The sequence below is a fragment of the Thunnus maccoyii genome, chromosome 13 (genome assembly GCF_910596095.1).
Source record: "Thunnus maccoyii chromosome 13, fThuMac1.1, whole genome shotgun sequence".
In the NCBI taxonomy this organism is placed as follows: domain Eukaryota; kingdom Metazoa; phylum Chordata; class Actinopteri; order Scombriformes; family Scombridae; genus Thunnus; species Thunnus maccoyii.
The window spans coordinates 23,343,684-23,371,663 of NC_056545.1; the positions used below are offsets into that span (position 1 = coordinate 23,343,684).

Sequence of the window (27,980 nt, forward strand, 5' to 3'; positions counted from 1 at the left end):
CAATTTGTCAGTTTTGTTCAGTTAGAGATTGAAAATAATATGGAGGAAATTATAGGGGCACAAATGTGCTTGTGTAAAAAAAAACAGGTGTTCTGCAAAGTAATGAGGTTGTTGGTAGGATATGCAGGCTTATGACTCAGAGGTCATCTGTTTCTATCCTAGACTGGCTGGAAAAATCTGCCAACAGTTACTCAACTCATAAGACATCTGAAAAGCGTCTTAGTGTGACTGGGCTGCTGTACACTTTGCAATATGGTTGAAATGTAAAAAGGCAGGCAGGCAGGCGGAGATGAGATGAGCTCTTCAGAATCCTAAGCCTGAAGAGAACTAGAACAGCTGGAGCCTCGCACTCCCTCTGTGTCGGTCTACTCTTTGTCACGGGCAGAAGACTTTTGTTTTCAGGCAGTAATCAGACAACCCTAGGGCTCTGTAAAGACCCTGTACGCTTTTCATCTCAACTGTTGCATACACCCCGCTAATTGGAATCCTGCAACTGGGTCATAGGCATTGTCTCTCAAGTGCTGTCAAGTCATTGAGACGCGTGAATGTGGAATTATGGTTCCCTCGGATGCATGATTGAGTCTCCCCTCTGCGCTATCTTAATGCCTCCATTTCAATCTCATCACAGACACTGATTTTCTCCTTTTTTTTTACATGAATATTTCTTGCTGTTTCCTCCTCCCTTTTTGTCACAGTTCTGCCTGGAACAAGCAGCCTTTGGGGCTTGGTAATCAGAGAGTAAAAAATATAAGTCCTGTAAAAATAAATGGATAATAGATAAGTTTATAATAGGCCTTGGGTTGAGTTGTGACCTGAGCTTGACTGCTATGGCCAACCATTTTGATGCATTTCAAGATTGTTGTGTGCTCAGGCACATGGATTTATCATTTACCATTTAGCTTACCAAACCTTCTGTAGGGACATCAGAGATTTGATGCTTAAACATGTCTCAGCTTGGTTCTATTATTTTAACTTAAAAGTAGCTATTTTAATCGAATAACGGAAGGCCAACACCGCCTTTCAAGACTGATGTAACTAAATGTATCTGATTGTAAATCAACACTTCTGGCCAAAATTGTAAACCAGAGAAAGGACAACATTAAGTTTCACTAAACAGTCCTCCTCCCTCCACTCCAGTGGTTTAGGAAGGAAACTGATTCTGCAGTTTGTCAGTGATTAAAAGAAGAATTAGCCAGCCTAGCATGCCACCACAAATGAGCAAAACCCTCTGGGAGACCAGAGAGACCAAGCAAGGCACATTTCCAATTATGCCGCCAAATGACTCATTTTCTTATTGGGCCTCCTATAATTGTGGTGGGTATTGGGTGCATGCAACTCAATTTGTCTTACATATTTGTTGGTAGGATGGTAATAGAGTTGACAGAGCCAAGGGGATAATATGAAAGAACGAGACACAATAATAAAAAAAAAAGGATGAGATAGATCCCTCAATATTTGTTTGATCTGCTTCATCCTCCTTAAGACTGTTGAAGTTTAAAAGCCAGGGGAAAAAAATGCCACTTTAATCATCTGTGGGTTGAGGAATGGGAAGACTATCATTTTCGAGTAATCAGAAAATGTCTCTCCAGAGTAATAGACTTTGTTCCAACTGCTAAAATTAATGAGGCTTCCAGTGATGTGATTATCTGTCCTGAGGATCATCAATATATTCAAATAATTGACAAATTAAATTAGTGCAAATTCTTGGAAACTTGAGTTGTTTTTTTTAAAACCACATTCTTCCTTTTTTTTAATGTAACAAAAATATGGCTTTTAAATACTTTGCACAAACACACTTCAAACTAAGTTGGGTAAGCTTTATTAAATTTGCAAACACATATAGAGATCATCACTGTTAATTCATTCTCCATTCTTGAATAGGAAAAAAACAGTCACTTATAAAGCAACTGGACTACGTGTCAATACAGGCACATAAAAGGCACAGCACTGACCATGAAGCCATTTCACATTGCTAATGTTGCTTTTAAAGCAGAGCATATGACACAGTGAACTACATAACTGGATTCAACATTATGTTGCTGTTTTCATATTATGTACTCTTCCTTTTATGATACAGTTGTCTGGCTATTGGTAACAAACTCAAGTAGAGAAGTAATATGTGATTTAAGCATTATTTTTCAAAAAATATTAAAAATAAGTGACATTTCATATACATAAAGTACAAACTTTAAATAAACAGTTAATGTGGATTACAGTTAAAATTAGATGTCATATGTGACATGTAACATGTAAGTCCAGTGAACAGTGGCCTTTGTTCTTTCACAAACACACATTTAATGATTTAGCCATCTAATTGTAAATTCAAAAATAGTTCTTTAGTTTAAAAAAAAACAAACAAATAAAAACCCTTCAACATCCAATGATTGGTTTTTGGGAGTAACACAATAGTTGTCCAAAAAAAGAAAAAATAATGATAATAACCCAAGGGAGAACAGAGTATTTTTCTAAACAAGCATGCTATTATCCACTCTGTGTGTTATCAATTCTCATTTAAATTATGACCACCTCTGAGTGTATTATTGTTTGCATCACTTTGTGCGTGTATGTGGGTGTATGTTTGTACACTAGATGTATACCAGAACAGTGGAAACTGTGCAGGTTTGGTTCTGGATGCAATGTGAGAGAACAGTAAGCAGTAAAGTGCATCTGAAGCAGCATGTGTGAGAGTGAGAACAGAAGGGACAGCTGTTATATTGTTGTGAGCCGAGCTGCCCATTGCTCACTGCAGGGTAACTGTGAAACAGCCAGGGTCTAAAAGGGACCTTGTCTCTGCTCCCTGCTGGGCTCTCCTGTCCAAATCTGTTGTAGTGTCCCCCCATCTCTGTTAAGTAACTAAGTGCTCCCTACTTAAAGGTGTAAAACCCCTTTTCTTGCTAATGCCTCCAGCAATGTGTTGTCATTGTTGGTCATCAAAACACTTGCAAATCTGAACAAGCATATGTCAAAAACCAAGGTGCATTTTCATATGACAACAACAGTCTAAATGGACTGTTGTGTACACTCCAGTTCAAAAGAATGGAGGCCACTGATTATCATGGAAGCAGAAAACATCCACTTGGGTCAAATGTGTAAACTCCAAACATATTATTACATATTAGTAACTAGATATTTCTTTAGTCATTTTTCAATTGCACTTAATTACAAAATACACAAACTGATCTACTCACTAGCATACGTGTAAGACATTTACAAAATGTTATAATTGATGTCAGTCGTCTGCACTCTTAGCGAGCTTAGTGAGAATCATTGCCAACGATTCATCAGTAACCTGGCAACTGCCAAGGGCCATCACGTTGGCTCATCCAGCCTCAGTTTCCAGTCCAGGTCCCCGTCAGGAGCCAGGCTCCTTTAGCTGTGGTTGTGGCCTGAGCTGTGCTTCAGCCAGCCAGCCAGGCAGGGAGGGAGGAAGGGAGGAGAGGCTGGGCTCACACTAGGAGGAGGCTGACGTCTCCATAGTGGACAGGATACGGACCACCTCAGCTCTCTGTGTGGGTGAGATGTGCTGGGTCATGTGCACAATAGAATCCATGGCAACCTCGGGATTGGCTTGAACGAGGCTGAAAATAAGAAGGGGGGAAACAAAAGAAAACAACGTCATAATCATGCAAGGAAAGCTGGATTTCACATGTTTGTCAAGTTGGCGGATGGGGGTAATGACAGGTGAAAATGAGTTGCGCTGTATAACTCTTCACCGCTTTGAAGAAGCATTGCTTAGAAGCATCACCTGCGAATCTGCTTGAGGATGTGATCTCGGCGGATGTACTTGATGTTCTCGTCGATGACAGACCTTGCGCCCTCTTCTTCAGCTAGTTGTCTCTCCAGCCATCCCACCACCTCTTCATTGTTATCCCACAGATAGGCCTGTTATGAGCGAGATTCAAAGTATTTATGGATTAATACAGCCTAGAAATCACATTTACTCTCATGGATTGAGTGTGAACAAAAAAAGTTCAGCAAGTAAACAATCTTGAGACTTATAGATAATATATGATAAAATATATTGAATATCACACATAAAATAAATATCAACAGCAACAAAAGAGATGGACAGGCACAAAGTGGGGGTCTGATGTCTTGTTGACTGGACCTGATAAGGTAATTAGTATTCATGAGTGCTGGCATCTCTGATCCCAAACAAAGCCAGGCTGGAGGGCTTAGCAAAGATTTAAGGGTGGAGGAGTTTAATGGGCTCTTGCCTTTTTATGAACAGTCCTGCTTGAGGTCCACAAGAACATTTAATGCCCTTATTAATCATTTTTAATCTGTTTGCTTTTAATTAAGAAACAGCGTGTTGCTCTCCTATCTGCACGTGCCAGGGCCGTGATTAATTGTGGCTTAAGACAGCCAGTCCTGATTGGGATAATATATTAGCTAACAAGAAGGCCACTTCTTAGGAGATCTCTAATGCTGGGCCGGCTCTTGTCACCCCCCTGGCTGGTCCTCTGAGCCCTGAGACTGGGTTGGAAGGAACAGCATTTCTGCTTCTCTGAGGGATGTTTATTTTCATATATTACCAGTTATCACTCCATCTGTATTTAATCACGAAGATTTAATAGGAATGCCAACTACTTCTTTATCTGGCACACCTTGTAAACAAGGGAATGGAATTTCAGGATAAAAATAACACCTTCTGTAATTATTCCCAACAGCTAGGAAGGTGTTTACTTGAGTGCATCTACAAACTTCCCTGAAAAGAAATAAACTAATTTAGAGTTCACTATCACCTATTTAATACTGGCATTATATGCCGAAAACACAGTTATCTGTCAGTGACTCACTCAATCATTCATCACAGGAGACTGAATGACTTTTATTATGAGTAGATAACAAACTATGAAATCTATAAATACATGAGCAAACATGACAAGTTTGCGATAAAGGACTAGTGACGTGCACAATCTACTGTTCTGATGTGAAACATAACAACAATATAATAACATACTCAATAATGCTGCTTTGAAACATTTTAAATGTAACTCTTAGTTAAATTTTTAGTCCTTAAAGTCCTTAAAATTTCTACATTTTCCAGCTCAAAGTCACTGAATATTAAGCCCAATAAAGCCTAAAAGTGTTGGGTGAGTGTTACCTTGACAGCCCCCTCGGCCTCCACAAACCAGCGGCGCAGCATTGCCTGGATCTGGCCGTCTGTCAGCTCGCTGTTGGCAGCTTGGATCTTCCTCTTTACTGTGTCCTCCAGGAGCAGACGCCGCAGACGCCAGTAGAAGAACTGACGGCAGGTTTGCCATTCCAGGATATCCTGTGAGAGGCACAAGACAAAAGAGCTGCTATTATCACCCACATTTAACATCTCATTTAATATCATCACATGAGAAAATGCGTTTCATTCCTTATGACAATTTAAACATAGATATGGATACTTTTTCTAGCTTAACACTGCTGGACCACATAAAAAGGTACATTTGATGTGAAAATTCCTGACAGATACTGTCAACAAATCCACTGATTACACAACCGTAGGCTATATTAATATGTGTGGATTCATAAAACAAACTGTCTGATTTAACTCAAACTACAAACAACTTAAAGTTAAATTCAGGTCTATGAGAAGTCTGGTTATAATATTAATTTCACTATTGATGTGGATTTAGTGATTTAAATACAGTACTTATAAAACTGATATACTTCATTAGAAGATGCAGACCAGTACAGTTATTGAGTATTTACAGTCCATAGTGTGGAAATACCCTGACTACCATCCACCCGTAACACACCTCTGGTCATGTGAGCAAAGTGTGTGTGTGTGTGTGTGTTTGTATGTGAACAATGGGACTGGAAAGGCACAGACTGAGATGGTGCCTGAGGCTGCTCTGTGCTTTCTAAGGTGATTGACCAGGGTCATCAGAAGATAATTATGAAGACGAGCCTCACAGCCTGGTGAGATGAAACATTATTCACTGGGCAGGTGCAGCAGCAGCAGTTAGACTGATACTCCCCCTGTGGGCTTTTCAAGTTATTCACATACTGCACATTCATACTGTAGCAATACATGCACACAAGACAGCATAAAAAAGAAAAGTGCTCACCGTGATTACGCCCTTCTCTTGCATACGACCCGGGGTGTCATGGAGGTCTGCAAACTGCACAGCCACCTGGTGGTAGATGGGCAGCAGAAACTCCTCGCGTTCCTTCAACTTGGTCTCCAGCTCTTTACGATCAGGAGGGCTCAGCTCTGGGGTTCCTGTTGGAGACAGTGAACAGCAAAGTACAAGGAGTTTTAAAATAATACTACTAAACGCTATATGGATGAGTATATGGATAAGAATTTGCAGTTAATGCTAATTGGTATGACAGGGATTGGGTTTAGGTGCTAAAGCCAAAAATTCTATCTTCACATGTTTGACCTTCACTTATAGTCCCATTACCATCAAATCAGGTTCTACATGAGTATGCAGCTGTGAAGTAACTCTTGCTAACAGCATTTTGTTTTAGCGCTCCCCCAAACCCCTTGCTGCTGTCACCAAAGATTGATTTCTGTCAATTCCAATCTGTAAGCTCTCAAACCCTCTATTTCACTAGTTCGCCCAAAGCGCTAAACCCACACAGCATTGGACCACAGTTTCTCTGAGCCCCAATGAAAATCAATAAGTTGCACAGCAGAGCTGGTGATTGATCCAAGCAGGCTGTGATTGACACATCTCCCAAGGGAGTGCAGAGAAGATGATACAATCAACACCAAATAAAGAACAACAGTGAACACACACATGCTCCCACCTGATATATTACTTCTTACTAAAACAGTAGGGGAGAACGACACTACAAATGAGGACAAGGCTATAGTGGACAAAGACGCTGGTAAAGAGCTATAATTAGAATTGAACCGAGGGACTCACCCAGTCTTTCAGCCAAGCCAGTGTAGACCGGATCAACTCTTCTCATGGTCTTCACCAGGTCCTTTCTCCTAAACTTGATCTCCACTGTTCCTTCAGGCTCCAACACTCCACCTCTGGAGACAAGAATGGTTTGAGTGGACAAAGGTGGTTTGATAAAAATTACAACTTAACCTTAACCCTCTTTTCCGTCGAACTCACCGGCTGTCCTTGTCAGCGTACATCTCCATGTGACGAGGGTTGATGGTGGGATCTATAACCACCCAGGAGCCTCCCCTCAGCTCAGCCTGGGGTGGAATATAAACCAGAACTGGCTGCTTGTACTCTCTCAGCCCGTCCACAATGTAGGCCCCAAACTTCAACACCTGGTCGTACATATCTAAGAAGGAGAATTTCATATGAGATACTGAACAGGTTTAATCCCACATTGACCGATTACCATGAAAGCAGAAGTACCTTTCATTCCTCCGGAAAAGCCCCTCCAGTTGGCAAATACTATAAGTGGAAGGCCCTCTCGGTTCAGGTCCTTAATGGCTTGAGCGGTTTTGAAAGCAGAATCTGGGAACCACACCTGTCCTGCCTGCTGGATGATCTAAATATACAAATCACAAAGTCAGCATCACTACCTGGGCATATTTAAATGTCTAAATAGTTTGGTGTCTGTTCACTCTTGAGTATATGCACTGGGTGACCCCCCCTTACCTTAGCCTCTGAGTCCAAATTGGCTGGATCGGCTGGGATTGACAGCTCCACTGACCTGGTTTCAACAGCAACCACTCCAGTAGGTATACCACCCAGTCTGTGAAGAGAGGCCACTCAGCGCTGATGTCTACATTTTTGAAAGCTAATATGTTTCTCTATGGTGTAAACTGATTCATTTTTTGGCAATATGTCATGTGGGTTTAGAGTTTTGTTTGGGCACTTACCTGGCTCTGCCTACCACCACACTCTGAGCCCATGGCTGCATCATCTCTATGAAGGAGCCATGGTCAAAGAAACCGCTCTGCCAGGAACCCTTTGGACCTTTGTATACAGAGAGGACAGAGATTGCATAATGGTAAAAAAAGGGTGAAACAGGAAAGAAAGCAGAGTTAATTATTGCAAAACTTTTTTTCTTCTATTTGTATAATCCATAGCTTTCTTTCTCATAGAGTCCAAAGTTGTGTATTTTATTTAAACTCAGAATGTGTAATCTTGTCAGCAACCATGATGGATGACTGTATAAGGAGGTTTGCTCAGCTATTTTTCTGCCTGCATACCCTGAGAAACATGCCCAGTCTATGAGGTTACCATTCAATTAAGCCTCGCCACTCATCACTACCAGAGACGTTGACTGGCTTCCCACACAGTTCCCCCCTCCAATCTCTTTGCTGTTCCTTGCTGTAATTACACTGATATGGAACCTGCTCAGTCCTGACCTGCAGTGTAAAACACACTGCATCCATTTTGGTGCTATCTTGATCTTGCCTTTAGCAGCATGATATTAAGCTTCACCGTTTCTCTCTTAGTTTCTTAACAGCTTCTCTCTAGTAATGAATTCTTTCAACCTTTAAACCAGGAAATATCAGGCTGAAATGATAAATCTTTATATTTACTTTAAACAACAACAAAAAAAGAGAAAAATCCAGGCTTACAACTGCTGATAAAGCATTTTGGATGGAGAGAACAGTAGAGGAAATGAGCAAAAGTGAAAGTGTATGAGTCATTGTCATCATAGCTTTAGCCAGGATGCTATATAAGGCAATACAAGCTTTAGCACAACTGGAGCAGAGGATGTCCTGAATGTAGGGCTGCAACTAACAGTTGTTTGAGTATTTGGTCATTAACATTGAACATTTGGTCTATAAAATACATATAAAATGTAACCATCACATGTTCAGTTGACATCTCAAAATTGCATGCTTTGTCTAACATACTAGTAATAATCCAAAACTTAAAAATATTTAATTTCCAATTATTTAAAAACAAAGAAAAGCAGGAAATCCTCACACCTGAGAGCTTGATCATTGATTGCAAATGTTTGACATTTTGCTCCATAAATGATAAATTGATAAATGAGTTAAATGATTTAATTAACTGAATTTGACACCTGATGACATCAGATGGGTAATGTTTTGTTAAATGGGATCCAAGAAACCCCCCAAAAATAGTTTAAAGAATAATTCCTACTTACTAATATTTACGTAATCAATAGTAATACATTATGATATAATCACAACACGTTCCCAAAAATAAGTTTCCATTAGATTTTTCTCTGGACACTCAGACAAGGCACTCACTCTGGCTGGGACGTCCTGCTAACATCCAGCGAGGGTCATAGGGAGCCTTTGTAGGGACAAACTCCACTGGCCGATCGATGGGATCCTTGGAGTTGAGGATGGGCACCGGACTAGATTTACACTGAAGAAAAGAAATGTCCATATTTTACAATAAAAACCACACAGCTCTAAACATGGGAATAAATGAACTGTACATTTATCACACTGAAAGCATCTTATTCAACACCACAGCTAAATATTACCTTGGGCATGTAGGACAGCCACTGCAGGAGAGTGAAGACTCCCTCAAAGTCATCACAAACAGTACTGTGGGTCACACCATTGTTGTGCATGATTTGAATTCCACCAAGCTGGTTATTCGATGTGTACACTTCTCTGCCCAGCACCTAGCATAGGGGAAATACAAAGGTGTGGATTTCATATTTAATGATAATATTTTTCTTTCTTGAAATCTCAGACTTTCAGACATTTGACTCTGGCTTTTTAGGCATACACCATTGACAGGGTATATGCCTAAAAACTAAGGCTTTTGAGGGTAAATCACACTGAGTCATATGCAGCAGAAAATTGCTGCAGCTCTTCTAGTAAGAAATACTTGAAAATCGGAGCAGCAGTTTTCTGCCCAGTTTAATTTAGTGTGAATTTACCCTTTAAAAGTCTCCTCTTTCTGCCCTCCAATGGAGGAAACAGAGTTAATCCACTGCTCATGTTGTGCAACCTTGGCTCAGAATGGAAGGTGTCACCAGGCTTCTGGTCTGGGGAACTGTGGATCAATGTGATCGCACACAGACATGCCAGGTAACAGCAGGGACCCTGCATTACATTGCCCCACTGCCTCGTCAGTACAGGTGATCAGCAGCCAGAAATCTCTATCACAGCAGTTACAGGTGGGTGGCAGCACCTGCCACTCTTTCTAGGGGATTTTCTAACAGACGGTGTGAATTAACACGTGCCCTTTCTCCAAAGGACTTCATTCATTCACATGCTTGCAAGTGGCTCACATTCCTTTTTGGTTGCTGTCTTTATTCAGAATTCTGTGATGATATGAGTCTATTGTATCATGGTGAGATAGAAGCCACCAAACTACTTTTGCCCTCGAAAGTGCCCCTGTGCCAACCTGAAGCCATAAAATCTCACTCCCAGCCCACCCTATTTTCATAAGCAGGCAAGAACAGGTGGCAGGGCCCTGACATGGCTCCATAAAAATCAGAGAGGAGCTCAATCCCTACCCTCCGCTCTCACCTTTTCAGCCATCATTTACTTTCTTTATTACCATTAATGGTTATGTATCTGCCTACAAATCTAGGGCACTCTCCTAAAGCTGTCAGGAAAGCCTGCGGCCCCAAGAAACATTGCAGTCACCTTGACATACACAAAGCCCCTGTGCCTCCGGCCATCGCTGGCTTCATTAAGATTTCACAGCAGAGAGAAGAGAAGGGGATATAGGAGCAGGGACAGAGGGAGATGACTGGGGGGAAGAAAAGAGAGGCCAACTGGATGTAACAGCTCACTGGGGTATTTGTGCTAGTAGTTACTATCCAGTCCCCATGAAAATATGAGAGCTTTCCAGCAGCTAATGAAATGATGATCTCTGGGTGGCAGCCTCCTGCTCTCCATTAAGTTTCAGTTAATAGCCAGGAAACTACATGATGATGAATGAGAAAAAAACAAAAACAAAAAAAAAATCCTTTGTGTTGCCAATAAAATCACCATTTTAGAATTAAGACAATCAGTTGTAAACAAAGAATATATTGCAATACATTCCACATTGTGTATTTTCACAAATGAAGCTAAACAGTGGGGACATCTAAAAACAATTCAGCTTTCAGCAAATAGGTATGCCATCATTGGGCCATTTGCATGATTTGTCATGTTGCTATCTGTCATCTAATTTGAAATGGAGTCATCTTAATGCACTGACAAGGACAGAGAATGGAAAGCAAGACAAGAGGAGGTAGTGAAGCATGTAGGCATGCACACGCGCACACACACACACACCGATCAACTGCATGCAGGAAACAATCTGCCTCAGCAAAACTTTTCATTTTGATTAAAAACAAATGATATGGGTGTCCTGCGCTGCAGCCTCAGGCATGTCAGTCTATTTCTATGCAAATACAACTTCATGCTTCGTTTTCAATTATTCCACTATGAGTGGCAGGCAGGCCTGTGGTTGGGATTGAAAGGGAATCCTAGTAGAACATAACGAGGCAGAAGGAGGCCTGATCGCCGAGTTGGAACAAGCATCAAAATCATAGTACACTTTTCCAATTTCTTCATTCGACCCCGTCATGTCCTGGTTCACAATCTGGAATTCCTGTTTCTTCTCCATATATTTATTGTAAAAAATAAAAACAGACCATCAGTCGCAAAAAATTGTTTACACATGCGCACACAGCTCCTTTCCTTCCTCTCATATAGCAGAAAATTTTAATAGCCAACTAATGAATATTTATAGTGAATTCCTCATTAAAATGCAGTCGATTAATTGTCTGAATTTAGAGATAACTCATTTGGTGCTCATTCGGTGTCACAGGAGAAACACAGTGCAGACACACACACCAGCATCGTATTTTCAATTAAAAACACTCTATAATACTACACTCTCTATAATGGACTGAAATCCACATTTATATTGGAAATTTTACCTTGTTGAGTGCTCCAGCTCCAGTGAGGATGATGTGAGAGTTGTCCACTTGAATGGTTCGCTGTCCAAGCCTCACCAGATAGGCCCCGATCCCTATGGCTCGGCATGTGACCTTTAGGGCAAGACAATCACGTTAAGGCTTTTAATAAGTGTAAAGATACTGGATGCAAGCTCGCAAGCAAATGAACTCTTTGTATGGAACACGTCAGTCATTGATATCACACAAGCTTACAGCTCAAGGCTAAGGAGGAGACTACATGTATGCATGTATGTGTTTTTTGTACACAAGTGTGCCTACTTCAGTCTTACCAGGTTCATGGTGATGATCTCCTCATAAGCCAGAGAGGATTCTCCAGCAATCATCCCAGACCCTTTCAGATTCTCCACACCCAGCCCCTCATCCTTTCCTATGATGTCAGTGATCTTGTACCTGCATGACAACACATATATTCACTCACAGCTAGACGTGACCGTCTAATAGCTTTCCCTCCCGCTGTCACCTTGGTTGTAATCTCGTGGGCTTCAAATCATCCAGTCATGCACACTGATACAACGCCAGTTTGCACAATCATGTCCTCACAAAATTAAGTGTCCTGATATGTAATAAGACAGATGTACCTGGATTCTCCCTCATCCTCCACATGCTCGCAATGCACGGAGTTCAGGGCTGAAACCTTCTTATAATCCTGAGGTGTAAGGTAGAGATACTTGAAACCCTGCGGGGGAATATAACAATCAGCTTAGTTATAATAGACAGTGATGTGGATGCAAAAGAAAAAAGGCCGATAAATATTTTTAAAGGCAAGAAAAGAAAAGACTAAGTTGGGGAATTTTGGATAACAAAATCTAAAATGGTTATATCAAATTCAGTAAAGGAAGCCCACAAATGCAATGGTACGTGACTGAGACTTTGCTGGCTGACCTTATAGGGGTCAGCTGGATCTTGCCAGGCCACATGGAACATGTGTCTGATCTCCTCTGCCAGGCCAATGCGGGCACCGCTGTTGGCTGCGATGTAGATTCGAGGGATGCCGCTCTCTCGTGCCATCTCTGAGGCTCGCAGGAATAACATGTCCTCCTGGGGCCCAAATGACCCTATCTTGTGTGTGATGTCATTACTTATGACGATGATCTCACGTCCAGCTGGATATTCTGGCGTGCGCAGGGTCATCCGCCATGCCACCATACCAATCTGGACAGACAGAACAGAAAATCTTACTTACTAGAGACACATTACTGATCAATCTATAAATCATTAGTTTATAGGTTAGACATTAATTATGTTGTGTAATTTGGATGGAGATTAAGTCTGAAATTCTACATGGTTTTCGAGCTGGAATTCAGACCCAAGCATTCTATTTTATTTTATATAGTATATGCAGAATTAGGTTTTATTTCTCAATAAACTTTCAATGATGCATGAAGTTTTACCATGTGATAACGGTATTAATCACGCAACAACAGAGCCGAAGAAATGGAGTCACACCGACAGTAAAAGGGAAATTGCACACGACATAGGAGGTGGACAGATGAAGAAAAAAGGTCATGTCAAAATAAACGTCTTCTTATTTTTATTGTTCATGTATCAAACTTAAAAAACAAACCTCGTTGCCTCCTGGCAGTCGATTCATCTGCACCAGCTGACCCTGGGCATCCAGAACCAGCTCTGTGAAGGTGAGCAGCTCAGAGGGAAGAGGGCATTTGGGCAAGTTGGCATAGGCTTGGCTAGAGTGCCACAGCTTTTTCAGAGCCTGGATAAAGAGATGCAATAGTCAGAGTCAATTTATTCTATCAAACTCCAAGCACAATAGTCAAGATCTAAGTTAATAGTTTTTTCTACTTTACCTGTCTGAACATTTCTGGAAAGTCGTAGACATAGGTGGTGCCCAGAGACTGCGCCTGGAAGCGCTTAGACTGCAGCAGGTCCTTGGTGACATAGGGTGTGTTGATGAGCATGCCATGCAAAGGACCCTGCTTGTCTCCATATGCTTGGAACATGATCTGGACAAGAAAGGAGGCAGGGAGTCACTTTACAGATGTACTGACTTCTTTAACAACCTTGGCATTAAGGTAACAAAAAAAAAAAAATCATGATTGTGACAATGATGATGTTGATGATAAAGCACATCTATTATACCCACTGCTACAAGATTAACCAGTACAAAGTGGCCTATGTAGCAATCGCTTGTACTATACACTAGTGCACATGTTCACACAGAAGCACAACTCAGATGTTAACAATGTACACAGGGAGTGGTGACAGCCTTAAGAGGACATCAAGCCACAGCATCATACATTTTCAGGGCTATCAGACAGACAGAACCATTCACTTGCCACCTCTTATAAGCAGGCTCTTCCAATCACTGACTGTTATAGGCCCACAACACCTCGTTCAACAGTATGTTGTTTTGTCCCAACAGCATTGCACTTCACACTAAAAACATCCACATTATCTTGCAACTAGACTTTGGCTTATTCTAAACTCCCAACATTACTCATTTTCTTCAAATTCAATGCAAGAAATGCTACCAGTTCATTCCCAACCATGTCTTGAATCTTTAAATGGAAACTTAATTCTCTCACATTCACTATTATGAAACTAAAGTGACCACCCAGCAAAATTAACAAAGACAGACAGAAAAACAACAGGTGAAATATGTACCAAGGTAATGGGATTTTTTGTCTTTTGCCTCATGTAGAATTTACCAAAGCCTATTACAGTTATTCAACACTGACTTACAACTGCGTGGATGGATGTAATGATGGATGTGATGATGGATGTGATGATGGATGGATGGAGGGATGGCTGGATGGATGAAGTGTAACTTACCAGATCAGCTGCGAGGAGAAACATATTACTAAAAGAAAGTCCACCAGGCTAAGGGCAAGACACCATACTGGATCTCTAATCCAACTCAGTTTTAAAAAAATCAGAAATTCTATATTCTACTGCATAAAAATGACAAACGTCATCTTTAACTTTACAAGAGAGGCTAGTAAATTGCATTCTGGGAGCTGAGGGTTCCAGGATGGAGCAGAAGCCCTTTGCCAGTGACTGGATAGTGAGCAGATGAGATGGAAAATGTATGAGTGCCCCACCTGTCGGTCTTTGGGCCCCACCTGTCCCGTTCGGGAATCAGTGACCTCCTTGTACAGGCTGATGTCCAGGTAGTAGCCTGATTCGTTGGTGAGGAAGAGGCGGATGGGAATTTGCTTTCCTGTTGGAGTCAGGCGGATGTTAATTTTCAGTTCGGCCTGCAGGACACGCAGCTTCCACAGGCGGCTACCGTAACGCATCACCATGGAGCGCACAGACTCCTCGATCTGAACATAAGTTTGTAGAGAAAGATTAGTGAGAAGCAGATGTTCAACTCATTACTAACAACGTGAGCTGTGGTCCAACAGTGAATCAGAGATGTGCATGTGTGTGTTTGACTGTTTCACAAACCTTTGATGGGTCCATGATGACTGTGGGGACAAAATTGAGGAAGATATGGTTGCAGTCTGTTCGTACAGTTGTGTTGTTGAAAGCCACCTCCAGCTCATCCATGGCCTCCAGCAGCAGACGCTCTGCTTCATTGTGAAGGTACTCAAAGGAGGCCTCCTAGTGAACGAACAGATAGAAACAAAACAGTCAGTAAGGAGCAGGTGTGATTAATTTGTATTTTATATTTGAATATGATAAAAAATCATCAAGAATACAAAACTAATACAAAAGTTCCTTTTTGTTCTTCTGTGGTCTCACCTTTGTGACTAGATCAGAGTGGCGGATAATGGCTCGCACGAAGAAACGGTAGTCTGTAACCTCTGTCCCCACCTCCACACGGGCTGCACCCAGGTACAGGTGCATCTTATGGTTGGCACATGGAATGGCAGTCAGGGCGAAATTACGCATGCGGTTGAGCTCCAATTGGAAAGCTAGTGCCGGCTCCAAGTGACGATAGATCCTGTCCTCTTCGAACTATGGAGACACAGGCAGGACACAATCACCAACAGCAATACACTACACAAGACTTTCCAAAGGAACTTTTTCTTTACAATTAGTTTTCCCTGCCATCATCTCTTCAATTAACAAAAATAGCTCAAATTGACAATTTCAGGAACACTGACTTCATACAACAGAAAGATGCCTGTGAGCCACACACTGTATTAAGTAAATGAAATCAGGGGCAATCTCAATCTCAGAAAGCTGCTAATGGGTGTCATTTCTCTTAAATGGGAGACATAATTAAAGAGTTCATTACTTTAATGAGTTTTGGTGGTGTCATTGTAGTGAAACTATCAGGGGTAACGGAGAGGAAGAGCCATCACTAACTGTGATAGAGTGAAATTCAACACAGCCAAAGGGTTGAAAAGTTGTTTCTTATAACCACAACATAGTTTTGAATGGTCTCCTGGCTAAATGAAAAATGTGTCCACATTGAAATTTTCAATGCCATAATAATCTGGCAAATGTTTTGTTAATAGACTTAATAAACACATATTTTTTAATAGACTTGGTCTTTTCCACATGGGCCAACACCAATTTGGCCATCAAAAATTTTTACAGTAGGAGTGATGATTTGACGCTTACCTTGTCTCTGGCACGGAATGTGAAAAATTTGGGAAATTCTCTCTGTGTGGAAGATAGTGAGATAGAGATGGAAAAAAACATCAACATGTCTTCATAACAAAAACCTTGGTTGTAAACCAAAACAACAAATACCAAATTAGTTAGACATGCACCAACTATAAATCTAATCACAGGTGAAGATAAGCTATTCTGGGCATGTCTTAAATTGCTACACCAGTATATATGGAGTATTATGCAGTGATCATCAGTTCCTTGTTGTATATGCTGTGGGCCCCGTGCACCTTTACTACGGTAATTTATCTATCAGGGAAACACTGTGTATTCACTCTGACGACAAGCTCACACAGTCATGGTAATAGGCTACATATATAGCACCACTCACTACACTAATGAATAAAACATTTCCTTTTTTCAGAGACATTTGATTCTCTGAATAATGCCTGCTAGCCCTGTTGGACGTTATTAGATAAAGTGTCCCACTTGCCAAAACAATGCCAAACCGATTGGAGATGCTCTCATCAGCTCACAGCCTTCATAATAACGACAGAGCAACACACTGAAAACCTCCACAGCCATGATTTGACACTGTGATTACACATCATATTCACCACCTCTACAATGTAGTGAAATGAGAAAAACATTTTAGGGTGAGCTTGCAGAATGGTGCAAACTACTAAAACAAAACCCTCCATGTAACAAGGGCCACATAATGACAGTCACACTAGCTAGCATAATAAGTTCTCATCAGAGACTGTGGTCCCATCAAAAGAAAAATCAAAGCCCATTGTCCAAATAACACCAGAGGCAAAAGATCAGGGCATTTCTCAAAATGTAATCCTTTCCCAAATCCCTGTCATTATCGCCATCATCTGAATGCTACTAAGGTGTTGATAATGGGTCAAATCTGGAAAGATAAATGTGGTCCAGTGTACTACAGTACAATCGGCAGGGATTGTCACAAAATTGCCATGATTGTAGGTTCAATTCCTACTTGGCTTATCATGCTAAAAATGTGTGCACACATTACTGCAGGGCACTAACAATTGTGATTTCAAGGTGACAAAATCTAAGCAATGAATTGGTACAGGGGCTTTAATGAAGTCTTGAAGCTGTTGCTCAAAAAACAAACAGTTGTTAACCCAAGCCTTTATTGATTTAACACAACGGTGGGTTATGTTTCATTTATTCATGCTGGCACAACAGAGTTGAATAAGCGTCCTCTTTCCACAGCTTCTAACGAAACGATGAACCAGTCGCTGCTTGATGAAACCTATGAAGAATCAGTATACTATCTTCACTCATTTATCTACTTCTAGTGGGTTGTCAACTATGAAACAATCTGGAAAAGGTTTCAGGTGTGCTGGTGTCAGCACACCTAATAATATGTTGCAGCTAGCTGTCTCAATATTTAATGTGCACCTTCCTGGTAGGGCCTTTTGTAATTGTGAGATCACCTGGGACAGAGACGTGAATAAGTCCCAGGAGTCTATTATTCTATTACTGACTTGTTTTTACCAGATGCAACAAGACTTGTCCAATAATTAAAATCAAGGAGGCACCTGTCCTCAATTCCTTTGTCTTCCTCTACTTACATGAAACCTTTGGTCCACCTCACAGTTGACTTGCTTCCTGAAATCCTGTCATCATAAATGCAGCAAAAGCAAGGCATGCAGAAGGAGATACAGACAAAGAGGTATTAAGCTAAATTTCAAATGCAAATTACCTCAAATTATTACAATTAAAACATTCATTTCATTCACATATAGGTCATTAATAAAATATTAGTATATTATATTATTTTTGATGCATGCTACTCAAAAACAATTGAATTGGTGACATGCAAGGCGGCAGATTGTGACAAAACAGATTGACTTGGTAAACATGACTAAAGACTCTCACCTTCTGAGCCACAAGGAAAGTCAGCCTACGGATGCCATGTTCAAACAGCAGAGATTTCTGAGATTGACAAAAAGGGAAAATGTCAGGATAAAAAGATCCTTCTGAGCTATTTCCAAAATTTAACTTTCTCTGCTGGAATTTCAAATAAAACAAACAAAGGCTTTGTTGTAGACCTTTGACTGAGTGAACTCCCTGAACATGGCTGCCAGGCCATCGTCATCAATGTCGCTGTCAGTCTTTATAGCCACATTCAGGATATGGATGGGTTCCTCCTGAACACTCTGGATTACAAAACAAATTCACATTTCATTCAAATATACACATCCATACAGGTCAATGACCAGCCTGTATCAGAATACAAGTCTGTTTTTGTCACCTTGTTGTCCTCTTCACCGTACAGGACAGGATTACCTCCCTCTGGGAAGGTTGGACTTGGAGGAGGAGAGTCAGAGAAGCAGCTCAACACGTCCGCTATGTTCCTGTAGATGAGAAAAATCATACATGGCATTAATCACACCTGCAAAATCATCTTCACCTACTGATGAAAAACATCGAAGTTTAGAATTATTCCATTCAAGGACTGACCTGGTGAACTCCTGGAAGGAGCGGAAAGCGACCATGGCTCCCATGCGCTGACAAGGTGGTGTAAAAGATGTGTCAAGCAAAACATCACTCACACTGGCCACGTGCACCATGCCATAGTGGTTTAGGTTGGATGAGAATGACATCCTAGGGTGTTGACAGAGAGCGTTTACAATGAGAATCTGCCATACCACTAGACTGGCTCTGTGAAGACGTCCCCCATTCACCTTTAAGAACCTCAAAAAAGTTTTGATCCCTCAGATTTTCAGCAGTATCAAGTTTGAGTTGCTTGGAAATTGGAAATTCTATATTGGGTATAACCCCTTGAGATGTACCATCTCGTTTTCAAGGGGGGGGGGCCTCAATGACAATAATACATAATAAGCACAATTAGACAAAACATTTAACAAAAACAAAATGTACAACTGATCCTATAATAAGAAGACAGGGCATTTTTGAACAAGTGAAAGGATGATATGGATTGAATATTTACACTTATTCCAATCAGAGGGAGCTTTAAACATAAAAGCTTTCTTAACTATTGACTGCAGGAACAGAAAAAAAGAGCTGTATAGAATTGATACTCAATTGATAATTAGAGGACAAAGGTAACATAAACTTTTATACATAGTGAGGTTAATTGAAATGTATACATTTAAAAATAAATTGTAGCCAATGTCTCTGTCTTCTTATGATGGGAGAGGGCCAATTAAGAGTTTCATACATTGTACAATGTTGAGTTATGAAAGGACAGCCAGGAACAAATCTGTATAGTCTATTATAAACTATATTGAGGGGAAGGAGATTAGTTTTGGATGCAGCCTGATATACAACATCAGCATAATCCAATATTGGATTATTAAGCATTCTGGTGTCCCATTCATATGAATGAAATGCAATTGTAGGAGATTATTTAGTATAGAGAATGTAAAAATGAATGAGATTCAAATTATAAAAAGTAAGTAGTAACAAAATTCCACTTTTATAATAACTGAACAGAGTGAAAGCAGCTGTACAGTATGTGAGGGATTTTTGACAGACCACGTTAGTCAAATTTCAACAAAGAAAATATTTACTTCACAAGAAAAAGGGAACATAAAACCACCAGAAAGACCCCTTTAAGTATTCATGTTGGGTGTTAGTCCTTTGATTGACAGAAGCTGTCCCAGAGGTTACACCCACTGAAAGTACTCTAGAGGTTTTATGTGTCAAACCTGTCGATAGATTCCAAATCTGAGGCATTTGTCTTCTCAGCATTATCATCCAAATCTGAGGCATTTGTCTTCTCAGCATTATCATCCTTTGATTTACTATCTGGTGCTTTAAGGTCCTGGGGTTTAGTTTCCTTTAATTTAGTGTCCGTGGCTTTTACAATGTCCGGGATTGGAGCAGACATTTTCCTGGTAGGACAGTCACAGCTAAGTTTCAGTTCAGGGGATCTGCACTAGTGTAAAACATTTCCTCAAATGTATTTTTAATTATCTTACACCACGTTGCATCCCAAGTTATTCCATATCTCCACTATATTGAAGGACATACACACAATAGTCAGGAATGTAACACTCTTTCACATAGACACACACACACACATACATACACACAAATTTATAAAAAAAATGTTAAAATGTTTGACACCGAGGCTGAATGTCAAGGGCCATGCTGTTGTCAGTAAAATTCAGAAACATTGTGCTCATCAACCAGACTATACCCGAGCTGCTAAATCAGTTTCATTTTTTTGGAGATTCAAAAGCATCAAAAGCAACAATTAAACAAACACTTAATTACCAGAGGGTGAATTACTATTTTGACCATGCAGCTAGCTAGTCTACGGTCACTAGTAGTCTACGCAATGAAGAGAATGTTTACAATACCTGTTTAGAGTGGGGATGTTCCCTCTGCAATCAAACAACATTGATTACTAAGTGGTTAGTGGCATATATCAGGAGAGGAAGACAGTCAAGGTGTAGTAATGTGTGTGTGTTTGTGTGCAATGTTTAACAGTAATGAATTTATTATGTCTTGATTGATATCTAAATGAATGCACTTAATCTAAAGATGGAAGATAAATTGTGAAAATATCTTTCTAGTCATTCCGACACACATTTCACTTCCTGACTGCTCCCTTTACAACATGCATCAGGAGATCCTGAGGCCTCCTTTTGTTGAGGCATATTCCCAACAAAGACAGGATCATTTCACACTCTCATGCTGTCTTTAGTTCACAGTGATGAGCCACACGTGAGGGTTAATCCAGATACATGAAATCACAAGCATGCAATAAAATGAGTATGTGATGGCATATAAAAGATTTCTATGACTAACTGTGTAAACAAGTTGAAACCAAAACAGCTAAGACACTTATTAGCGATGCAAAGCGAGCAAGCAAATACACATACACACATTCGAACACAGACAAACTGAACACAATCACGCAGGTAGGATGCGGAACACAAGTGCAACAGAAATGCCACAGAACTGTGTCTGTTACAAGCTTTTTCAAATGCTGAGCATGTACAATACAAATCCCAAGTTTGTCTCTGGTTTCTCTCTGATGCTCCAGATTTATAGGGCATAAGAGCACCACCTATGTTTTTCCAGGACTCACAAGGAAGAGTAACTGACATGAGACTCTTGAGGCTGGGGGGCTTTGCTGCTCATGGCTCTCACACGCTTTTGACAAACCAAAGAAAAGTATTTTCAGTCTTGCAAAATACCTTCTTTTGCACATGAGGAGCATTTACATGGAGAAAAACAATGAACAATGACACATAGCATGGGAAGGTGGGAGGGGGTTTAAAGGACTCAGGGCACCATGGATGATGTATAATTGTGAAGCACAGAACTTCCAGCTCCAGCTTTTCATTGCTGCACTTATTTTAAAATGTACTTATGTAACATCACTACTCGATATTCATCTGATTACAGATATGTGGACAGGTCACAAAAAGTAAGGCAGTGAGTAGGAACAACAGAAAATCCTTGAAGGTATAGGTTGACATAAAACTGTGACCATATATATGGTGGTGCTGCCAACTTGCCAGCATCACTGCCACCAGTGGAAAATTTGATATGCATGTCTATTATAAATACTGATTCCTGTCCACAGGTGCCATTAGAAGGGGGAGGGGGGGCAGCAGGAAAGGTGATGCACAGCATGTGAGCATTGCGGGGATTTTGCGTGTGTGATACCTGTTGGGGTGTGAGGTGGGAAGCATGAACTGGAACTCTACTATACATGTGTTGTCCCTCAGCTGCCGATGCTGAACGCTGTTGAGTTCATAGGCAATGTATGCTCTGCGAACGTACACCTGCGGGTATTCAAGATAAAGCCACAGAAAATTATATTAGTTAGATATGCGAATTTCCTGCATTTTAACATCCATTAAAATGAAGTAAAAGTAAAGTGATTTGTGGACTGAGATTGTTATTCCTCTCACCTCAAGGGCAGCCATCCGTACTACCTGATTACTGTGGTAGAAGAAGTTGGGCAGAACATCAAAGATGGATGTTTCTGAAAGGATCAGTTTCTAGAAGAAAAAAAGGAGCCGTCTTTAACACTTGTTCTCTTTAATAAAGTCACAACTGCTAGTCCTTACTTTCGGGCCTACCTGGAGGTTCTCGATGCAGAATTGGTGTCCATACATATCAATGGCAGAGAGGAAGATGGACTCCACCTGGTTGTGTCGGAGCTCATAAGAGGGGAGGTGGGAAGCTATCAATACCTGGGTAAAGAGGATTGATTTATTATTTAATCATTAGGTATGAGTTAGCATACAATGCTTCTTTTTTTCCTTCACATTTTCTAACAGTGTCTATCTTTTTACAGTTTCAGTTACAGACATTTTAAAATGTTTAGGTACATTTTTCTATTGTTTTGTTTTAACCCATACAAATGAATATCACAATCTACTTTCTGTCAGAGTGGATAGTGACATCTGGTGGTGAAATTGTCACCATGGATAATGGAAAAAGAACTTAAGTCCAATGTTGAGAAATAGATGGTCAATAACTTCCCTATCTGATGCATCTTTGCACAGTATGGTAACATTTAGCCTGGGCTAATCCACATTTTAAATTCTAGATTTGACCTTACCCGAACATGGTTATAACTCTAACCCTACTTCTGACTCTCTAATCTCACTTTATTATATAAGCTTGTGATGGTATTTTTACATCCTACAGAAAATCCTACATAAAGCAAAGCAGCTATCCACTTCAGCAGATTTTTTTCAACCCTCCAGTTTAAGCAAGCATAAGTCCATATCCTTTTTGTTGACAATACACTTTTGCCATGTAGCATACTTCTTAGTTGTTACTTAATGTTGAACATGGAGTCAATGGAACATAAAATACATTTGTCATCCAGAATAAGGAACGAACATCTGACCTGCCGAGCACGCAGTGCCACTTTGGCATTGGTTGTCTTGCTAAGTTGGGTGAGTTCAGTCAAGATGGCCATCAGTTCATCTGTCAGTGTGGGATCACGGCCGCACAACTGGTCCTAGAGACAGGATAAGAAAACATTAACACAACATATAGGATAACATAACATAATGTCACACACATTGCTAGTACACACAAACCTACATGTAATTACATATCCATGTGTCAATAAACATGAGCAGTGCCTCAATGAAATGCCAGTGTACCCTAAATTAGACCTTTCTGTTAATTGACTGAAATATGAATATAGATATGATGAACGAGTCAATATCTCATACAAAAGCAGAGGTCTTGAAAGGGAAATCTGTCTTTATCACACAGTGAGGAGGCACACTTACAATCAGCATTGTAACCAGCAGGTTCTTCTTGGTGACTTGGGCATGGGAGAAGATATAGTTGAGCACATTGGCCATGTCGCCTTTGTTTTCCTCACGCAGTGCAAACACACACTTGTCATAGTGTCCTGTTAACAAGCCAACACAAAAGAGCTTTAGTTAATGCTGCTCAGAGGAACGTTTATTATGAAAGAGCTCCACCCAATGGAGAAGATGAGTAACTGCATCTCTCCTGAAAAACATGGAGGACAAGAGGAAAGCTCAAACCACGTTGCTCTTGCATATTGTGATATGTCGCAACAATGAACCCATGAAACCACTAAAACAGTGTGTAGCTGCTGTTCCTCACCATTCTGAAACTGAATCTCTACTTTCAGGTACTGCCTGAGCAAGTCCATCACCACCGCCTTCATGTGACCTCGGATGCCACTGCGATACCTGTTGGAGACAAAAACAGTCTTGTCTGACACAAAGAAGAATGCAGCTATTGTATTGTAAGTAGGCACATGGACAAATAGAAGATCCATCACTCTGTGGACCGAAGGATCTAGTGACTAGGAAAACAAAAAATATACAGCAAATCAGGATTACAAAAAGTTGTTGCAGATCTATGATGTTCAAGCAGCTCGTCTATGCATTCCAGTCATAGCATGTTCTATGACTCATTGTGTGGAGTTTTTCATTATACTTAGATATAGACTATAGTACTCACTTCTGCACCAGCTGAACAATGCTTTGTGTGTTCATAAAGAAGACTTCTCTCTCTGACTTCTTGTTAAGAGTAGCAGCATGGCTGTCCAGGATGTTTGCAATCTGGAAACAAAGGAGATCAACAATATAAGTATTTAATCCCAACAGCAGTGGAAACTCATAAGCATTTAATCCCAGTGGCACTGAGGACCCCTCCGTTAACTTGTTATATAATTAAACTGTGTACAGGAACCAGCAAGAGAATGTGAGATCCTAACTGGGCGTGACATTTGTAATTACATCTAGAGCTAAATATCATTTAAGGTGTATGATAATACTCTTGCTCTGCTCTTCATAAACTATGCATAAATACCATATTCCTAAAATATGCATAAATATCAAAGCATATCAAACCCAGTGTGTTGTTTAAATAATCCAGCAAAGTCTTGTTGGACACACATCTTTTCTCAATGTAGACTGACAATCTGAATAATCACACAGAAGCACACACACACAAAACTCAGACAGATACACAGACAGACAGTACTAACTTTCTGCCTACTTTTTCTTGGACAAAGATGTAGTCATTTGGATATATATTTTGAAATAATCTGTTTGCACAAGAAACTGTAAAAAAAAAAAAAAAAAAGTCAAGAGGGGGTAGACACAGTATTTTTCGAGCCAATGGGGAAGTGGAGCGCAACTGGACACTACAGTTGAGAAATCCCATTGCCAAACTGAGAAAACCTTTAAAATACTGTAATCACTGGAAAACAATACAACCTGTTATTACTATTTTAACGGATTTTAATGTTGTTTCGTAGGTTATCTAATGTGACTGGGTAAAAAATGTGCTACATTCATCACTCTCTGACAATTTTATTATTGCTGACATGCTCATCATTTGTGCAAACTACATCTAAATCTGACCAAGGCCTTAAAATTCTCTATGGAGGAAAATCACTGCATGATTTTAATATTATATCCTTTAGAAACAGCAGCCTTTTCACTGCCTGATGTCCCTAAAAACATGAATCCTCACATATTTTGCAGCCACAAGAATGTCAAATAAAAAAACAGTAACAGTGAGGTGCTTGACAAGAGTTTCACTGTAATCGACAGGGTACATTTAAGAGGAATGAGGGTGTAGTTAGCGAGGTGTGTGCATGTGTTGCTGGGCACCTGCTGGCTTGGGAACTGGCAGAGCACAGAAGTGATGTTGCTGGCATACTGAGCCATCTCCTTCTTAATGGCCTTCTCCACAGCAGGGGGGATACGACCCGACACACTAGTCATGATGTCTTGAAGCTCCAGCAGTGGCAAAGAGGGATCACGCATGGTTTTCATCAGCCTTTCCACCCACTCTTTCAACTGAGAAAGACACAAGGAGTATATCTTTAAAAGGACCTGCTTACGGTTGGAAGAGCTGATGTTGTGTGTACCCAGGTGTGTATGATTTCTTGCCTTTGCGCTGAAGAACGGCTCAGGAAGACAGTAGCCATTCATGATGTGAACAAGGTGATCCAGTGTGTTGTGGAAGACTCTGTGTAGCTTCTCCCCTCTCAGGGCTACTGCCTGGATAGAAGGCAAGGCCCCTGTGTGCAGCTCTGCCTACAAGACAAACACAAATATTTCTTAAGCATATTTCATAACCATGTAGCTGAAGAAATTTGTCGTCACCCAGAATAATGTCTGTTCAAGAAAGTAGCCTAAAATTTGTAGGCTACACTTTCTTCTTCACTTTGGACATGGTTATCTAACCAGTCCTGACAAATTTACCAGAAGCGGGCTCCCTCTCCATCACAATGCTCAGCTGGTCCTTTTGCCTCCCCTGACTTTCTGACATTACATTGGGTCAGACGGATGCTGACTCACACACACCAGTTCCCCTCGGATAATTGAGCCTTTATCTTTGTTGGCAGGCTCAGTTTCCTTGTCATCAACACAGATCCGTTAAAAGGCTTGTTGAGCAAGTGCTGCTCTCATGTATTAAAGTCTGCCTGTTGCTTTTGTTACTTTGAATAGAGGGATTGTAGGTCTTAACTTGGGATTTAAATTTATATTGTGGATTTAAATGAGAAATTACATGTCATAGGTCATTTGGTAGCATATGGAAAATCCTACTTGGCATACAGCATCTACCTGTGTAGATAGCATTAGTCAAACACACAGTACCTGTTGCACTCTGCTTGGGTCATCCAGTTGCAGTTTGGCAATGACACAGCCAGGCTCCAGTGCTGCTCCAGCCCTCTTCACATAGTGAATACAACCAGACTCTGCAGCTGTGAGGGTCATTACCATCTTCATCACCTGGAATTTAAAAGCATTGAGTTTACATCTACACAATCCATTCAACAAAAGTGAAGTACATTTATACTGATCACTGATTAACATTCTGTACCTCTATCTCAGCGTAGCATTGGCCAGAAAACACATGCCCACCATCCTCCACTGTGTACTGGATGATTTTTCCTGCTGAAGGAGAACGCAGCAGCGAGGGATCGTTCTCCTTTTCAAAAACACAAGTCTTGTTTCCAATTGTGATGCGATACCTGTAGAGAAAAAAAATGACTTAGTCTATGTAAAACATCAGAGCCAGAATCAGAAGACTGTAATTATGTCCATCAAAAAAGGACAATGCTTTTTCTAGACAATGAGTTAGCAAAATTAATACTTTTCTTAAATTCTCTTTCTCTCTTTCCAGTGAATCCTTATTCTATTCTTCAGTGCAGCCACATTTTTCCATTTGGATCTCTAATGATATTCATTCTTAATCTTAGTTTTCTTTTACCTGTCAACTTCCTCCTTCATGTAGGTAGTGTAGCTGCTGCCATCATAGGACAGCAACAGACCTCCATCACTGAGCCGATGGACGTCCACTTCAGCTGAGGAGTTGTTCATGATAACCACATAGGAGTTAGGAGACTGGCGTGTCACCGTCAGGACGTACTTAGTACCTTCATAGATCAGCTCCACATCCACAGTGTTGAGTAGTGTGTGTGCTGGCAGTACCTGGCCCCTAGTCAGACAGCAGAGATCGTCTCATGTTTTACATTCAAACACTGTTTTTTTGTTTCCTCTAGCTACTATTTGAAATGAATTCATTTGAAATGAACGACAGGGCGCATTTTTACCTTTCCAAAGAATGTAGGAAGTTGGAGACACTATTCCTTAGATTGACATCTGCCACATGAAGAGCCCCACTCACAATTCCCAGCATGGTATCAGGACGCTCAGCCTGCATGCAACATACTCATTACTTTTTAGCCAGAAATACAGAAACCTGGAATTAAATTGCTGTCTACTCTCGAGTCAAGTTTAGATTCGAACTGCATGGTGCCAGAAGGACGAGCCACTATTATCTCAAAATATATTGTAGCTTACAGTACCGGCATTATAATGTGGGTCAGCATGTCAAACATATCTTCTCTTATTATAGCTTATAGAAGAGCATGGAGCTACCACAGCGAGAATATCTCTGCATACCTGCATCTTCTCTGAGATAAGCCTGTCCAACCAGCCTGTGTCGATGCTGTTGTGCTGAAAGCTTTCAGTCTCCAGCAGCTTAATGAGGTATTCCACTGTGGTCCTGAAGTCTCCTCTGATAGACAACTCCTTCAAAGCCACCACCATGTTGCTAGAAAAGATTAAGACATAACCACA

General features: G+C 40.6%; 1 protein-coding gene across 8 annotated transcripts in view; it reads right to left on the reverse strand.

Annotated features, from left to right (window-relative positions):
- Positions 1 to 1,803: 1,803 nt before the first annotated feature.
- Positions 1,804 to 27,980, reverse strand: part of acaca (acetyl-CoA carboxylase alpha) — a 33,832-nt gene continuing 7,655 nt past the window's right edge. For 3 of the 8 annotated variants that reach the window (XM_042430242.1, XM_042430244.1, XM_042430243.1), the window contains 42 exons: positions 27,804 to 27,954; positions 27,452 to 27,555; positions 27,109 to 27,336; positions 26,719 to 26,869; positions 26,493 to 26,627; positions 25,782 to 25,928; positions 25,500 to 25,688; positions 24,340 to 24,440; positions 23,977 to 24,065; positions 23,631 to 23,755; positions 23,237 to 23,350; positions 22,458 to 22,571; positions 22,287 to 22,376; positions 22,039 to 22,157; positions 20,721 to 20,744; positions 20,064 to 20,249; positions 18,853 to 18,996; positions 18,644 to 18,746; positions 18,441 to 18,548; positions 18,268 to 18,324; positions 17,961 to 18,005; positions 16,369 to 16,410; positions 15,541 to 15,756; positions 15,244 to 15,399; positions 14,895 to 15,119; positions 13,641 to 13,796; positions 13,400 to 13,546; positions 12,718 to 12,987; positions 12,414 to 12,511; positions 12,105 to 12,225; positions 11,797 to 11,907; positions 9,391 to 9,534; positions 9,149 to 9,269; positions 7,796 to 7,892; positions 7,572 to 7,668; positions 7,326 to 7,461; positions 7,071 to 7,248; positions 6,873 to 6,985; positions 6,066 to 6,220; positions 5,108 to 5,278; positions 3,746 to 3,882; positions 1,804 to 3,578 (listed from right to left, as the gene is read on the reverse strand). In XM_042430242.1, coding sequence (XP_042286176.1) covers positions 3,452 to 3,578; positions 3,746 to 3,882; positions 5,108 to 5,278; positions 6,066 to 6,220; positions 6,873 to 6,985; positions 7,071 to 7,248; positions 7,326 to 7,461; positions 7,572 to 7,668; positions 7,796 to 7,892; positions 9,149 to 9,269; positions 9,391 to 9,534; positions 11,797 to 11,907; positions 12,105 to 12,225; positions 12,414 to 12,511; positions 12,718 to 12,987; positions 13,400 to 13,546; positions 13,641 to 13,796; positions 14,895 to 15,119; positions 15,244 to 15,399; positions 15,541 to 15,756; positions 16,369 to 16,410; positions 17,961 to 18,005; positions 18,268 to 18,324; positions 18,441 to 18,548; positions 18,644 to 18,746; positions 18,853 to 18,996; positions 20,064 to 20,249; positions 20,721 to 20,744; positions 22,039 to 22,157; positions 22,287 to 22,376; positions 22,458 to 22,571; positions 23,237 to 23,350; positions 23,631 to 23,755; positions 23,977 to 24,065; positions 24,340 to 24,440; positions 25,500 to 25,688; positions 25,782 to 25,928; positions 26,493 to 26,627; positions 26,719 to 26,869; positions 27,109 to 27,336; positions 27,452 to 27,555; positions 27,804 to 27,954 — 5,542 coding nt within the window. In that variant the 3' untranslated portion in view covers positions 1,804 to 3,451. The remainder of the gene's footprint in view (positions 3,579 to 3,745; positions 3,883 to 5,107; positions 5,279 to 6,065; positions 6,221 to 6,872; positions 6,986 to 7,070; positions 7,249 to 7,325; positions 7,462 to 7,571; positions 7,669 to 7,795; positions 7,893 to 9,148; positions 9,270 to 9,390; positions 9,535 to 11,796; positions 11,908 to 12,104; positions 12,226 to 12,413; positions 12,512 to 12,717; positions 12,988 to 13,399; positions 13,547 to 13,640; positions 13,797 to 14,894; positions 15,120 to 15,243; positions 15,400 to 15,540; positions 15,757 to 16,368; positions 16,411 to 17,960; positions 18,006 to 18,267; positions 18,325 to 18,440; positions 18,549 to 18,643; positions 18,747 to 18,852; positions 18,997 to 20,063; positions 20,250 to 20,720; positions 20,745 to 22,038; positions 22,158 to 22,286; positions 22,377 to 22,457; positions 22,572 to 23,236; positions 23,351 to 23,630; positions 23,756 to 23,976; positions 24,066 to 24,339; positions 24,441 to 25,499; positions 25,689 to 25,781; positions 25,929 to 26,492; positions 26,628 to 26,718; positions 26,870 to 27,108; positions 27,337 to 27,451; positions 27,556 to 27,803; positions 27,955 to 27,980) is intronic. The other 5 variants (XM_042430245.1, XM_042430246.1, XM_042430248.1 and 2 more) reach the window with 5 other exon arrangements.